At 33.8% G+C, this 15544-nt stretch overlaps 1 protein-coding gene across 3 annotated transcripts in view; it reads right to left on the bottom strand.

The window, feature by feature from the left end:
- The window catches only part of SNX29 (sorting nexin 29), an 82691-nt gene that overhangs the window by 63250 nt on the left and 3897 nt on the right, over positions 1-15544 (bottom strand). For 2 of the 3 annotated variants that reach the window (XR_014886824.1, XM_085237649.1), the window contains exons 2-9: positions 13749-13813; positions 12889-12941; positions 10845-10969; positions 6101-6281; positions 4167-4237; positions 3082-3330; positions 1377-1746; positions 410-528 (exon numbers count right to left, since the gene is read on the bottom strand). Coding sequence is in view for 2 of the 3 variants with exons in the window: in XM_085237649.1 (XP_085093775.1) it covers positions 410-528; positions 1377-1746; positions 3082-3330; positions 4167-4237; positions 6101-6281; positions 10845-10969; positions 12889-12941; positions 13749-13813 (1233 nt within the window). In the remaining variant the exon portion in view is untranslated. Of the gene's footprint in view, positions 1-409; positions 529-1376; positions 1747-3081; positions 3331-4166; positions 4238-6100; positions 6282-10844; positions 10970-12888; positions 12942-13748; positions 13814-15544 lie in introns of those variants that run through there. The other variant, XM_085237650.1, reaches the window with a different exon arrangement.

Here is a 15544-nt window from a genome sequence, read left to right as displayed (position 1 = left end):
AATTCTGTCGAATTACATTCAATATTTAGTAGTTTCTCTGATCTTCAAGGTCAAATTAAATTACCAAACAACCTTTTAGCTTCTTCCAGCTTGCTGGCATCTACCAATTGGATAAGGACACTTCCTATTCAACCATTCAAATAATTAGCAAAATACCACGCATACAAAACTACAGCTTAATGACAATAGATCTCTGGTCTATTTTCATATGGATAAATCCTCTTCAACTAACCAGCTTAGATATGAGCTATGTATAAGACTACTGAAATGAAGAACTTTGACTACTGTCTAGAAAAAAAAACTTGAACATCTTGTCCAGTTTGTACAATGCCATGCTTCTTTACCACTGCTGCATGTTAGAAATTTCATTACAAAGCTTGTTGACATTACATACAATTAAAATATTTACCAGTTTGGGAGTAAGAGTCAGCAGCACTGACAGGAAACAGAACATCTGAGTCATAATTCAGGACCTGCAGAGGAGTCCAACTGCATATCTCAGAATTGCATGTGACTATTTCATGAGGCCTATACAGAAAAACAAAAACAAATATTACACAGTCAAAGATTTCCACAATGCTCATAATTCTTTCAGAGATATGATTGCATGAAAAACCTTTATTTCATTCTCGCTGCCAATTTCTTAGTTCAGATGTGCATAAATTCACAGAAGACACACAAAAATTCCTTATAGCAGCCTTCTAGAACTTAAAGTGGCCTTACAAAAAATATGAGGGATTCTTTATCAGGAAGTAGTGACAGAACAAAGGGTAATGGTTTTTAAACTAAAAGAGGGTAGTTTTAGATTGGACATTAGGAAGAAAGTCTTTTCCATTACAATGATGAGACACTGCAACAGGTGGTCCAGTGGAAGGTGCTCCTGCCCACGGCAGGGAGGCAGAACTCAATGATTTTAAGGTCCTTTCCAACCCAAACTATTCTATAACTCTGTGATTTGAAGATCAGACTATTCCAAACTATCAGTTTTATGATTTTGTCTTGATTAACATTACTCTGATACTAGCAGGCTCTGCTTAAAATATATGGGTTTTCTATGAAACCAAACTAAAGCTGGTATCACACTAAGAATAAGTAAATGTCAAATAAGTCAGGACTGCAGCTTTGCAAAAATTCTGGAAACTGAGAATCTCATGGAGAACAAATCCGAAATATCAAGATTCTGATTTTAGGTGAAACAGAAATGCAAAATATTCCCAAATTAGTCCAAATAGTTTAAACAAAGAACAAATAACAAAAAAGAAAAAAAAAAAAATCTACCAGGATTTTTGTTAGTTACACAAATTTGCCAGTGACCATGAAACTAGAAGATAAAAAGAGAAAAATTTACCACTGGTTTCTTCAATAAAGTTACTTACCTTTCAGAAGATTCATTTTCCGCTTCTGTGCCTTTATTTCCTAATGTTTTTCCACATAGTTCATCTTCATCTGCATCTTCATCATCAATACTTTTCACATCTAGTTTCTGGTATTCATACTCTCCATTCATGAAAACAGAATTACTTTTCCACGAGTGGTTACTTTCATTCTCATTAGAATTTTTTCCATGATTGGTTTCAGATGAGGGTAATATAAAAACTGAAGATCTATCTAAACTCTCCTCTGAACTTTGTCCCATAATAGGGGTTTTTGTGGCATCCCCCAGATTTAGTTCATCATTTTCTTCATCAAATGAGATTATATTTGTCACCCTCTTCTTCTTTTTTCGATCTCTCTTATATTTCAATTCTATTAGCAACATAAAAGTTTACATATTTTAAAAAAGAAAAACAAGAAAAAAAAGGATGTATTACATTAACAGAACTCATGTACTGAATGAGTTTACAAAAGAAGAAAGAATCCATTTAATGAGGCATTTCATTATCTTTCCATACACATCAGTCTTTAAATCTACCAGTTTTATGTACTTAACGGAACTCAAATTTTAAAAATTATTTTTGAGGCGCATGTATAATAGTATTCAATTGGAAGTGGAAAAAGTAGTTCAACAAACAACAAAATGAAATTCAAGAGAAAAAGCCTCTCAGGTACCTACTCCTATAATAAGTGTGTATTTCAGAGTTATGTCTAACAACAGGAAAAAAGTCGTGAAATATTCCTGGGAAATGATGATGACAAAGATGACAAAATATACCTTCATTACTTTTGAAACTGACAATCATAGAGTCCTTAGAGTTTTAAGAGACTTTTAGAGGTCATCTTACTATAACTCCCCTGGAATGAACAGGGACATGCACAGCTAGATCAGGCTTGCCTTGAAAGTCTCCAGGGATAGAACATCAACCACAAAACTAGGCAACCTGTTCCAGTGGCTCACCACCCTCACTGAAAAGACTTTTTCCTTATACCTAACTTAAATCTACCCTCTTTAAAGTTCAAGCCATTTCCTGTTCCATCACCACAGACCATGCAAGAGAGTCTACAGACTCTGCTGAAGACTCTAATGTATAATAAATATCACATTTTGATTAATTTTAAATTACAAGGCATTAAAATATCGGGCCCTTGTCAGTGATGGTGCCCTGCAAAGTGGTTACAACACTAGCACATTTAAAGTCCAAGAAAAGCTACGAGTAATTTTTCATTTGTGGTAATTACCTGTTTCATATAGGAGTTTAGACTATAAATGTAGGTGCTGCTTGAAGACTACAAGCTAAATTTTTTTTTTTTATCTGGTATATAACAACAGTTTAGATGGCTAATGAAATGCCATAAGTAATCAAACTAAAAATGAAAAATCATTACATCAGACACTGCAAGGCATAATCTTATGAGTAAGAAGTTGAAATTCAGGTCACAATTACAGCACCAACAAGATAGTCTCGCTTCCCTCTTGCATTGATAAAAGGAAGCTAAAATAAATATTAGTTTCCTATTATCCACACCTGTACTTTCAAAAACAAAATTGAGAAAGAGTCAACCACACCTAACATTTCAACTGTTTTGTATGCACAGCACATGCATTTTTTAGATTTTTTTTTTCATAACAAATTAATGTTATGGAAATATAGACACACATTAATATAAGTTTTTGAATGACATAAGTGTAGCAAAAATGCTTACCAGCATTTACATTCTTTGAGAGAACAGGAAGCGGGTCAGTGTCTTGATCAGGTTTTATGAGAATGGAGACAGCAGAGGATGCAGTTATCTCTCTAAGAAGAGTGCTAACACCCTGAGTGGATTCTTTCAATATTGAGGTTACATTTTGCGTTGATTCCTTTAACAGATCAGACACTGTGGGTGCGCATTTGCTTTGTCCATTTAAATCCCTGTTATCAATGTTGATTGCAAACAGAATGGAGTTCAGACCTTCAGATAAAAGATGGGAAAAAAGTAAGACCAATACTCCACTTCACATAAAAGTTACAGAAATAAAACCTAGGTATACAACAACCCTGACAGGTAAAATATTTTTTCTCCAAGTTTTCCTACCGTTCTCTGTGCATGAATTCTTTCTCTTCCACATATCATTCAGTCTTTCTAAAATACTACTCAAGCGTTTTCAAGTTCTGAATTTATCTTTACTTACACAGTTCACAGTACTTTTCGAGTATGTAATATGCAGCTGAACTGGTTTATTTATAGTCTTTTAAATCTTCACTGCAGCCTTAAAATTTGTTGGATCCTATACTTCATGAATAAAAACCTGTGAATTCTATCTTGCACAGGGAAGCATATGATAATGTATCTCAGAAAAACGACGTACACAGTAACAATACGCAGCTTCTGAGACCTAACTCCAGAAAATTAAGCTATATGTTGCCAGGTCTTACTCTTTTTTCCAGCACGTTTATCTGCATTCTGGGTCTGACTAAAAAAATCCTACCTCTATTATTCTTTTCAGATCAAGAGCAACCCATTTTTTCTACAAATCAAAACAGTTTTAGAGGAAGAAAAAAATTATCCTTAGTAGCAAAGGCTCAGAAAATCCATCTGAAACACTTTGGAACCTATACAAAAGCTAGACCCAGTACTTTGACAATTCATAACATTAACTGGCATAATACCTTTACTGTTTACCCTGAATGTGTATCTAATGCATATTCTCCACTTAAGCTAACAGAGAAAATCCTTACAACTGAAACAGAAATGATGTCTCAAAATGAAACAGTTTTCCAAAATAGAAGTATATACAGAGGTGTTACCAGCTGCCATTGTAGGGATCATACTAGAACGTTCTTCATCCATCATAAAAGACCAGTCTTCATAGAAGACACTACGATAAGGGAAAGGGAAAGAATATTGAGTTGAACACTTACCATATATTCCACTTTCAAAACTCTGAAAAATAAGTATGACTACACCAACAAATCAAACATATATCACAGTTACTCCCTGAACTTCTGAAATATTTAGGACTGTCTAAACAATCACAGTAAATAAATATGCATTTCTTTAGGTGAAAAATATGAGATTCACTGAAATTGTATTTTATCTGTGGTTGTAGCTCTACGTCTTTTTTATTGGGTAAAAAAAAACAAAACACTTATGGCAAGGAGGTTCATACTACAATAGTAGTCACAATTGTTTGTCAATGTCTATTGCTGCTATTCCACATACAGAAGTTTTAAAATAATTACAGTTGACTTTATGGTCACCAGACATTTACAAAGCATGAGAATGCATGAACACAACCTAAATATCTTATTAATTTTGACAAGCTGTTTCAACACCCAAAACCACATCAATTACCCTAAATCATTAGAGTCAACAAGGAGTTTGGATGCAAGGAAAAGAAACTTCACAGTGAACAAAATGTTAGTTGTTCTAAATCCAGTCCTTTTTAGTAGCAGGATGCTGTATTTCAGCTGTCAGCTTTCAGATTTAAAAAAAAAAAACAAAAAAACATAAAAACAGACAGCAAGAAAGATCTCAATCTACACTAAACAGAATAGAATATAGAATAGAACAGAATCTACATAAAACATAATAGATTCACTTAAGTTTTCAAAACAGATAAGAGTCCAGGATGTAAACCGAGTTTACAAATTTCAAATTTCACTTGAATTCAAGTAACATATCTTAAATATTCTACAATAAGCATTTTTTGAAACAAGGGTTCAGGTACAATGCTCAGAGTGCTAACAGTCTTGCTACAGCACATACACTGTTACAGGCATCAGAGTCCTAAGTGACCAAGTAATCCAAATCACAGATCTCTCTGACAACTAAAATCTGAAAACTGTTGTAAATCTTGCTTTGTCCCTATTTGACTTCATTTCAAAATTTGTTCCACAAGAAAGCAACAGAGGGCTGGAATAGACTGAAAGGTACTAAAGAGATCAGTTCTGAAAGTATATTCATTGGTCAATGCAAATGGAAATAGAGCTTTTCTGCTGAATTCACTGAGTAGCTCAAGCTCAACAATTAGAATAATAAATGCCACAGATTTAAAAAAAAAAAAAAAAAAAAAAGGATTGTAATACGTATAACAGAAAAGGTAAGACTCAGGCAAGAATGAACATTTTTGTGTATTCTGCACATCCGAAGTATCTTAGGTTTTCACAATACAAAATAAATTATTCATGTAGTAATTCCATAAAAGAAAGTTCATAAAACATTTTCAAGTAACCTACAGAAGTAGCTACCTACTGCTTGAATGGCAGAGCTTTTAAACTACAGGGTAAGCATCTCCAAGCAGGCTACAGGTACTACTAAAATAAAATCAAGGCTGAAATACTACATGATTTCATTAGAGTGAGGGAGGCACTCAAAGTCTCTTTCATAATGGTATTAGAGTATCAGAGAGAACAACTGCTCAAAGAGCAGGAAAGAGAGTCAGGAAAGTGGATGGAAATGGATATAGAAGAATATATTCTCACATGCAAGAATGAAGCCAGTTCCAGGTCACACATATATTTGAGCCACTATCTCAGTGACTCAAAATTTCAAAAATGAACAAAATAAACATATGTGAGGTTAAGTGGGATAACTAGAATAGAAATAATACTATATATTATTACAATTGTATTTGTATGTGGAGTTTTTTCTGTTGGTATTTTGATGACTTTTCAGTCTCAATATTTCATTTGTCAATACACACACAATTCCTGCATTACAATGACATCAAATACAGTACCTAAGCCGATTCTTGTCTGCAAGTAGCATATGAACATATCTTTCTAGGGAATGTTCATTCAATGCACAGCGCAACCAAGCCCGACCTCTGCCGATATCTGTAGTAATTGTCTTCAGAGAGTAAAAGCGCTGTAGTTCGTGTTTATTCAGAAATTCTTTCACATAGTACCAAAACACTGGCTCTGCAGAAAACCAAAACAAAAGCACCACAGTAAGCTCTTGTTTCATCTACAATGGTAGCTCGGAAAGTAATGCCTCCTATTTGACTCAGTGAAAACTACAACAGATCCAAAGAGCACAATAACACTGTTTGACAGAGCAAATTCTCAAAACACTATTTTTCAACAGTCACCACCATTATCTGATTCACACAGATGAGCAAATTGAGATGTTCTTCATTTCATGCTGCGGCAGCTGTACATGGCTGTCTGGAAACACTGCTTTCCTTTCACGTCACCGTTACCACTGCTGAAATGCACCACCCACTGCCTCACTATGCTCACATCCATTGCATGGTGAACACATTCACACACACCCATGAATGCCAGTGAGTGCAATTTTTTCCCATATGGAGGAATTCCATTCCACACCCTGCCTTTATACACACCTCCATGTTAGACACCATTTTGTCAGACAGCCCCTCTGCTACCATCTGTTGCACAGAACAAAACATAGTGGGAAGGTTCAGCCTTTGTTGCCATCCCACCAACATCCATCTCTTATGCTTTAAGCCAGTATCATAAAACAGGAGGCATTACTTTATGAGCAACCCAAATATTTTACTTTCTTCTATCAAAGCTTACTTTGCAAGTTTCATTACATATTATTTCGAAACAAAGACTGATTCACACAATAAATTATCTCCAATATTCCCAATTGAATAAATCTCAACAAAATAAATTTACCATGCAATTTTATATATTGTTCCCTGATTGTTTTATAACTTGAAAAAAGGTAAATCATTTACTACCTACATATAACTCTCCAGTTAAACACATTATTTATTTATACAGAATTTAGGCCACTTAAGCACTTAGAACTTGTCACTTCACAGAAGACACCAAGCACATTGAAGGATTCGACCCTACATTCTAAAATAATCATATTCAAGTTGCAAAGTATATTTAAACTAGTATTTCACTCAAGAAACAGATTCACACCTGGGAAAATCCTATGCAAAGGAAAAAACGCTTCTAGAACTCTTTTTTATTGTTCTCTGCAAAATGATAAAATCTGTGTAGAAAGGAATGGGTAGATCCATAATTTGCAGACATGCAAAGGATAAAGTAAAGTGTTAAATATAAAAGGCAACAATACCCCTTCCCACGAAAATACTTTCCTTGCACTGCCCCAAACATTGATTTTTTTTTTTTAAATTTTTTTTTTTTTTTTTTGCAGTTAGAGAAGTATTTGAAAGCTGAAAATTTATACTGTCAGTAATGTATTAAGAAACTGAATTTAGGGTAGACAGGCCTTCAAGAAAAAAAAATATGTATCTCAGAATCACAGAATTGTAGGGGTTGGAAGGGACCAATATGAGTATGAGAAAGCCAAGAATTCTTTTAGAAGTTCAAAACATCAATCGGTCAAGGAAGACAAGCACACATTCCTTTGACAGGTTAATGAAGGTCACTGTCCAACTTTTTCTTTAATAAGTTAACAAAAAAGGAAAAATTCTAATGTAGGAGTGAATTGTTCACTATCACCTTAAATATCATGCTGACTTCTGATCACAATCTCAATGTAGGCAGCATAAAGATGACATTTATAGGAGAGTAAAAAATTTCGTCGGAGGCACTGAAAAAAATTCACATGCAAAAGAGAAAATGGACAGATTCTGTCACTCCTTATCACATTTCTAAATCATTTTAATGTAGTTGCAGTATCAGGAAAAGGTCATCCCTGATGTTCCCCTTTTTCTCTTCTAAATAAAGAGCATGCAGTCAGGTTTCAAAGAGGTTTTTAATACAGGTTATGATTTCTGGTCAAATACACTCATTTGGGGGTACAATTTTATTTATTAATCTCTACTGAAAGCCATTAGATTACTAAAGTTGTCGACAGTGCCATAGTTTTTGAAAACTGAACAAACAGGTTAGACTCACTAGAAGTTTTGCTAATAAGATTTGGTATCTACGCAAGAATAACCCAGAATTGTTCTAAATGAGACAATGTGAAATACAGGAAACATAGAACTGCCAACCACAAAAACACTGAGTTTGGAAGAGGCGTCTGGCTGTCACCTGGCCCAAAACCCTGCTTAAGCAGCGTCAACGACAGCAGGTTGCCCAGGACCACATGGCATGCAAACTACGGGTATACCTGGCTGAACTAGAACTTAATAGACAGATTAACATGTAAAATAATAAGGAAGTCCACAGAATAGATTAGAGCGTTAAAGCATCCTGTGTCATATGCCTTTGACTACAGCTTATTTGATCTGCATTGAAAGTCAAATACATATATCCCAAAAAAGAAAGTAGACCATAAAATGTTGGATTTGTATCAAGTGAACAATGATTTAATGATTTCATTTTTTCATACTAACAACAGAATTTGTTTTTCTGTCTTGCTAAAAGTCAAAACAATGCAAAAGAAGGAAGTGAAATTATTACAGGAACAGAAAAAATAAGCAAGTTTCCTCTTATGCTGAGAGTGAAACTTAGTGTTTCTTGGTACCCTATTTATTTACAGATATCAAGGATTCTGACCATCAGTTTTTAACCAAATCTATTCAGTGGAAATTAAGTTGAGGCATATATCCCAAGTCTTTCCACAACATCCTTGTTGAAAAAAGATGATGCAAGTGGCATTTTCAAATGAACACATTCTTTTCAAAAGTAGAATTAAACGAAAATTCAAGTCCTAACAGGTGATACTAAATTTCATAGCAATTTCATGTAATTTCATGTAATCCTATACATATTATTTATATGCAAGATTTATTTTAATTTCAGTAAAATACAATTTCTATAATTTTTACTATAGGCAAACACTTGTTATGCAACTCATCCAAATATTAATCACTTTGTGAAAACATCCAATGTAGTTTTTCTTCTGTCACAGTTCCAATAGCTACAACATTGCTCAATGAATCATTAATCAGCACCAATGAGCAACAATGTCCAAAATTTAGAGCACAGACAGCAAAGTGATCAGTTTGAAGCCAGGCTCATCAACTTCTTATACAAAGAAAAGAAAAACAATTCACACCATTCAGCAATTGTGCATTTCAATTTCAGACAATTAAAGAATAGTTTCTTATTTGACTGCATCAAGTTAGAAGATTACTTGAGATTATTTACAGAATTGGAAATACTAGTTTCCTGATGGATAACACTCCAAACAATCTCACTTAACCTCATAGATGTTTGCTGGACTGCAGACCTCCTGAGGACAATTCCAACCTTAATTAGCCTATGAACCTCTGAATCTGTGCAGTAAAAAAAATGCTAAAAAAGTATCACTGGCAGGAAGGTTTCAGTAAGTCTAGTATCTTTAATAAGGCAGAGACAATGGAAAAGTTCAGCTATTTAGAATCTTTTAGCAATACTGCCCTAATATGTTTTGAAGTGAATTCTGCAGCGAATGCAACCACATTTTAATATCAGCTACAGCATTCATTCTCACATAAATTTAACCTATGAAGACAAATGAAGAGTATAAAAAGAGAATAAAAAGTTAAATGAAGAGATACACAAGCGAATAAAAACATACAGAATAAATGAAAAAATCGGTAAATATTCTGTAAACCTCTGAATTGTTTTACTTGTTAGGTAGAATCTGCCCATTATTAAGTAAAAGAAATGCAGATTTCTCTAAAAGCATAAATCCTTTAGTTCCTCAGGAAAGCTAAGCCTCTAGGCTCTAACCTATCAGAAGAAAGGTCACCACACAAAGACCCATCAGTTCACCCTATCATCAACAGGATACACTGTTAGAGAAATTTAAAGCAACACTAAAACTTATGCATAAAGCATTAAGGTAACACCTATTAAAAGCAATTGCATGTTGTAACGGGAAGTTGTATTTGGAGATTAAAGCATATAGTTACATAGAGTATTAAAAACAAACAAAAAAAAACCCACCATGTGTTACATATTTCAAAAAGAAACACTTTATCATAAGATGTGGATACTGGTTAAGAAATTATAGAACATTAATTGTAAACCAAATTTCACATCAAAATTAGTGATGATGAGTATCTGTACATACTTCTAATAAAAAACAAGGCGAGCCTCAAAATGAAGGCACAAAAATAAAGGAATCATTTTTTAAAAAAAATTTATAAAAAAATAACTGCCCTGGCTGACCGCCCAATAAAAGCAACAAAAGTTTCGCTTTTAAAATGGCATCGATACTGAGAGGTCAAATTGTTCTGATGCTAAAGAAAATGGCAGTTAAAGAACAGAGTAAAACAACATTAAGAATGAAACCACTCGAGTATAAACAGCACAACTGCACAATATTCATTCCTACCAGATGTCAAAATAAACTTGCCAATGATATTATCCATGATGGAACTATAGGAAGTGCACATTTTCAAATTCCAAAACTCACAGAAACTTAATATGAAAGTTAAATACTAGATTAAGAAAGCAATAACCACTTTCACCCCTTAATGAAATTCCAATTATTCTACAATCTGCAGCTTGGTTCACCACTCAAAACTTCTATTTGAACTCATTCTGCTTCCTTGCACTTTTTCATTTTTTTTAATAGAATAGTTATGATTAATGAATTACCTGTTTCAGTTTTACTAGAGAAACCTGCTGCCTGTTTGATTGCTGCTGCTGTTAATGCTAATCCTCGGCTCCTCCTCAGACCGTGCTGTAACACAGCTTCAAACTGAGCGCACAAGCAAGTGACTCTGCAACAAAATTTTTACACAAATCACGTGACAACATTTCTCTAGAGCAGGTTTACTCCAAATCCCTAAGCAGAGAATGTAAAGGAAAACCTTTATTTTACATACAATGAAAGATCCTCTGCATGAATTAATCTTATTATTTGCAAAACAGTACAAACATAGCCGAACCCACAGTCTCACCATGGCTATTAAAGCTAAAACACAAACTACATTCAGGAGAATTAGTGATATGAAGTTATCTGCACCTGCTACAGTGTTTTTTAGCTATGGTAATTCAGTTTTGGATTACCTAATTTTCATGCAAGGCAATTATATATGTATAAATATATTACACATGCAATAAATTATTTTCTGAAAATATACTAAAATGTCCTATACAATTAGATGACAATTTTGATGCTTGCATTTGTACATTATAATTCAAGTCCTGGAAAATAAATGAACATTGTAATGGTCCTCAGAAACTTTAGGCATTGGAAAATAAGCACAACTTTCCAGCGATGCTGTTCTTTATGATGATATTTTTAAATTCCTGATTTTTTTTTTTTAATAATCCACTTACTAAATGTTTTCATACAATTAGTAACACTAAGAAGATTAGTTTTAAAGCTCAGTCTGCCAAAACAAGGATTTCTACTGTAACCTACAGAATACAATAAGGCCTAAGGTATAAAGGAAATTAGATCTCCAACAGAGTTTGCACTGATTTTCTCCAAGTTTTATTTTTGCCAGTGAATAAACAGTACTTAAAACCTAAGTTTTAAGAAAGTTGTCACTGGCTGCAAAAACTGCTTTCAAAAAGGAAGGAAAAATACTTGAACTAAAATTAAGCAATCAAATAAGAAGAGCTAATGAGGTGGCTCAGAACTCTGCTTAAGCGTTCTAAAACAACGGAGTTTCATTCAAGGATACAAAAAAGCAGTGGATCTTTAGAAGAGCACTAAAAAAGAACAGAAGTCACATATCTACCATAATTGGGCAGAGCAGTAGAGCTTTTAAACGTGTATTGCTTCAAGTACATCTATGTTATGAAAACTTTACATCACAATGCTAATAAAGTAGAATAAGATTTAAACTATTCTCAAGAAGAATTTTGAGTAGGTATGACTGATTTTTGCTAAGCATAAATAGTGCTCTTGAAAATGGAAATTCTAGCAGACACGTGATCCAAAAAAAAAACAAATCTACTTGACTTTTCATTTCTGAAAAAGCCGGACAGAAATGAGATTCTGGGGAAGAGTTCATATTATTAAAAATTGACATGCACTGAGAACAAAAGCAAGAAAACCATGCAGCACTTTCAACAGAATTTAGCCACTAGAATGGAATAATAATAAAAAAAAAAAATCAAGTATTCTGCAATGCCCAATATACATGCACATTTATCTCATACATCTAGAGTATTTACTAGGTAGTGGGATACAGGTGTGTTAAATTAATACTGAAAAACATGGAGAAGTCTAGACTTCTAGACAAAGAACTCTAAGAAATTTTAACTTCAAAAACAACAACAAAAAAAAAAAGGCTATGAGAACAAAATGCTGAGCACTGTGGATTTTACTTGATTTTGATCTAAACTCTCAGACTATCTTCATTTTCAAAATTATCTCACAAATAACAATATATCACAGTAATAATCCAAACACTGTGACATAACAGACACATGTATCTATCAGTGAAATTTCCACTTCCTTTTAATTGTGAAACAGAATACCTGTACTACATCCTGGTAGAAGGTAGGCGTTTATTTGGAAGTTGGTTTGGCTTTTTTTAGTAGTTGTTTATTTTGCTGTTTTGTTTTGGTTTGTTTGTTTGTTTTGGGGAATGGAGCTTGAGTGTACTAGGTATTTTGGGCCCTATATTTTAGGTAATTATGATGCATAATTTAAGTACATTAAGAATTTCTTGGAATACTTTACCTGCTATCAGAATCTGAAGCTATTTCTTTTCTTCCTCCAAACCGTATTTGACACTGCAATAAAGAGACTTTAAGAACGTTTTGTTACCGTAACACACACAATACATTGAAATATTGCCATTTAAGAAATAAAAATTCATGACAAAAAGAAAACAGTACAAGATAGATTATTACAAAATACACTCTGCAACCAAAAATTGCTTTTTAGCATCACATTCCACTAACAGACTACCCTAGCAGTTCACATATATTCTCGCTAGACACAACACCATACCTGCATTATCTGAAGAAAAAAAAAATAAGTAAAAATTATTACTTTTGAATTTTAAATGTATACCCATAGAAACAAAAAAAATGCTGCCACTTGGCCCAGTGCTACAATTATAGAAGAACTATTCTCTATAAAACATATGATTAGCTCACTTTCAAGGCATTCTTTTACCTTCCATGCTCTTTTAAGTTGAACTAAATCTATTATACCTATATGCTGAACTTCCTGTTGATACAAAATTAATCAATCAATCAATCAATCCCATTTTTACCGTTCGCTGAAACCCCAGCGTGAAGAAATAAAGTTGATACTTTATGATGCTATCCAATTTAGCCCTCACAGAACACAATTTATCTCAGACATGTAATAAGTACTACAAATATAACTTGTCTACACAACAAATTTAAATAAGCTCTGCAGAACACTCATCTGCTAGCAGACACAAAAATTCAGCAGTACTGTACAAAAGACAAGGTTTCTTCTTTGTCTGGTAAAAACTAAAAATAAAATAAAGGCAATAACATATCCTGTCAGTACTGATAACACAGAATATTGTAGAATACTGTAGAAACATTGATTGGATTTCTCACCTGCTTAACTGCATCCAATAACCGTTCTAGAAGAAACTGCCTTTTCGTGTCATTGTTTTGTGAACCTGAAAATTCAACAAAATTCTATTATTTGAAAATAAATAAAATTTTAAGAGAAGTATATTGTGGTCAACAGTAGTGCCCTAAAAAACGTCCTTCATATGCCAGTTATTCCATTAAATTTATACTTTAATTTTCTCTAAGTAAAATGATGTAGTATAAGTCTGTATTTTGATGTTTCAGGTAACCTTTCACTAACATGCAGGAGTACTGTTTGAAAAATAATCTAAATTCTTATTTTAATAAGAATGGTTTCATGATACAGAGTATACTGTAGCTGGACCAAGTATAATGTAACAGCATACAGGCAGTATAGCCAGCTCCTGATGTCTTAGCACAGCTACCTGTGAGGCCATACTGCAAGGCTTGAAATAAATTAAAGATTTTGCCATTACATGTATGATGCAGTCAATACTGCAATCCCATAAATTCTCATATGGGGAAAATCACCAGTAGAGCATATCACTAGAGCACAAGAAAAGAGAAAACAGGAAAGAGACGAATTACTGTCAAACAGTTGTTAAAAAAAAAAGCCCTTAACACTTAGCTGCCAGTATAGTCTTCATCCTGATTAATACCTATAAAATTCAGTTTGTTACTATAAATGAAAATCTTTAACTTTTCCACCATTTTAACAATAAATAGCATACTACTTTGCTTGTCTAAACATGCTTTATAAACTCACATGAATATATGGAAAATTTGTGGTTTAATTAATCTATATCACCTCTAATATTTCTTCATTCAGAGCTTAGGCTCAAAAAACACCTCCAACCTGCCTGTAGTTAATTCTTTTCTCCTTTTTCTCCCAAAGAACATTTAACTAATGCATGCATGGACTGAAAGCGAATTATTAAAATTCCACATGAGTGAACTTCTCCAATCACCACATACCAAGCCCTCCAGTAAAGAGGCATATCAAAGACACTGGACCCTTCCTCTCACCGTCCAGCACTGCAAGGCGCCAACCCCAGAATTTTCTATTTTCAGAACCCTATTAAAAGCAGTTCACTCCCATCCCAACAGGAGGAAGCATCTTAAATGTGGGAGATGGGGAGTACGGATGGAAAAGCTATGTCTGTGATGCACATTATGCCAGAATTTTAAAAAGTAATAGGAAAAACCTGTAAATTTAGCTCTAAGCTTCGCAACGGTTACAGAGATTTTTAAGAAATCACACTTAAGATTCTGAATTGCTTCCCACTATGTAGACATATGATGTATGAGGTTTGGTTCTGTTAGCCAAATAACATACACAAACTCAGCTGAAGATGCAAACAACTCTCAACACTAGCAGATGACACTAGAGACAGACCTGGTACCAAGTGCGTTCTAACTTCCAAACAATTATGGCACTAAGAAGATAAAGCACAATTCATATAAACCTTACTACTCTACACTGTGCTACATCAGAGGTTAGTTTCACAAACTTGTCCTTGATATATCAAGCATCTAATGACAAAAACAGCAACATGTGCCTACCCATCTACTGGCTTATAATCAATCCCATAACTTAAAACAAGGAAAACAATTAAACCTCAAGTTTTACTACAACCTTCCGTAAACAGCAATGCCAAACATAAACGAAATGGAAGATATACCTGCTTCAACCTCATTTCCTCTACAGCCTTATGCTTTCGATGCACGTGGGAGAGCAGTTCTTGATATTGAGTTTTAGACTACATTACAACAATGCATGCAATTAATAATTTCCCAACATGAAAAACACTTCTCAA

The sequence above is a fragment of the Meleagris gallopavo genome, chromosome 16 (assembly GCF_905368555.1).
Source record: "Meleagris gallopavo chromosome 16, MGAL_WU_HG_1.1, whole genome shotgun sequence".
Classification (NCBI taxonomy): domain Eukaryota; kingdom Metazoa; phylum Chordata; class Aves; order Galliformes; family Phasianidae; genus Meleagris; species Meleagris gallopavo.
This window is presented reverse-complemented; position numbering and strand designations above follow the sequence as displayed.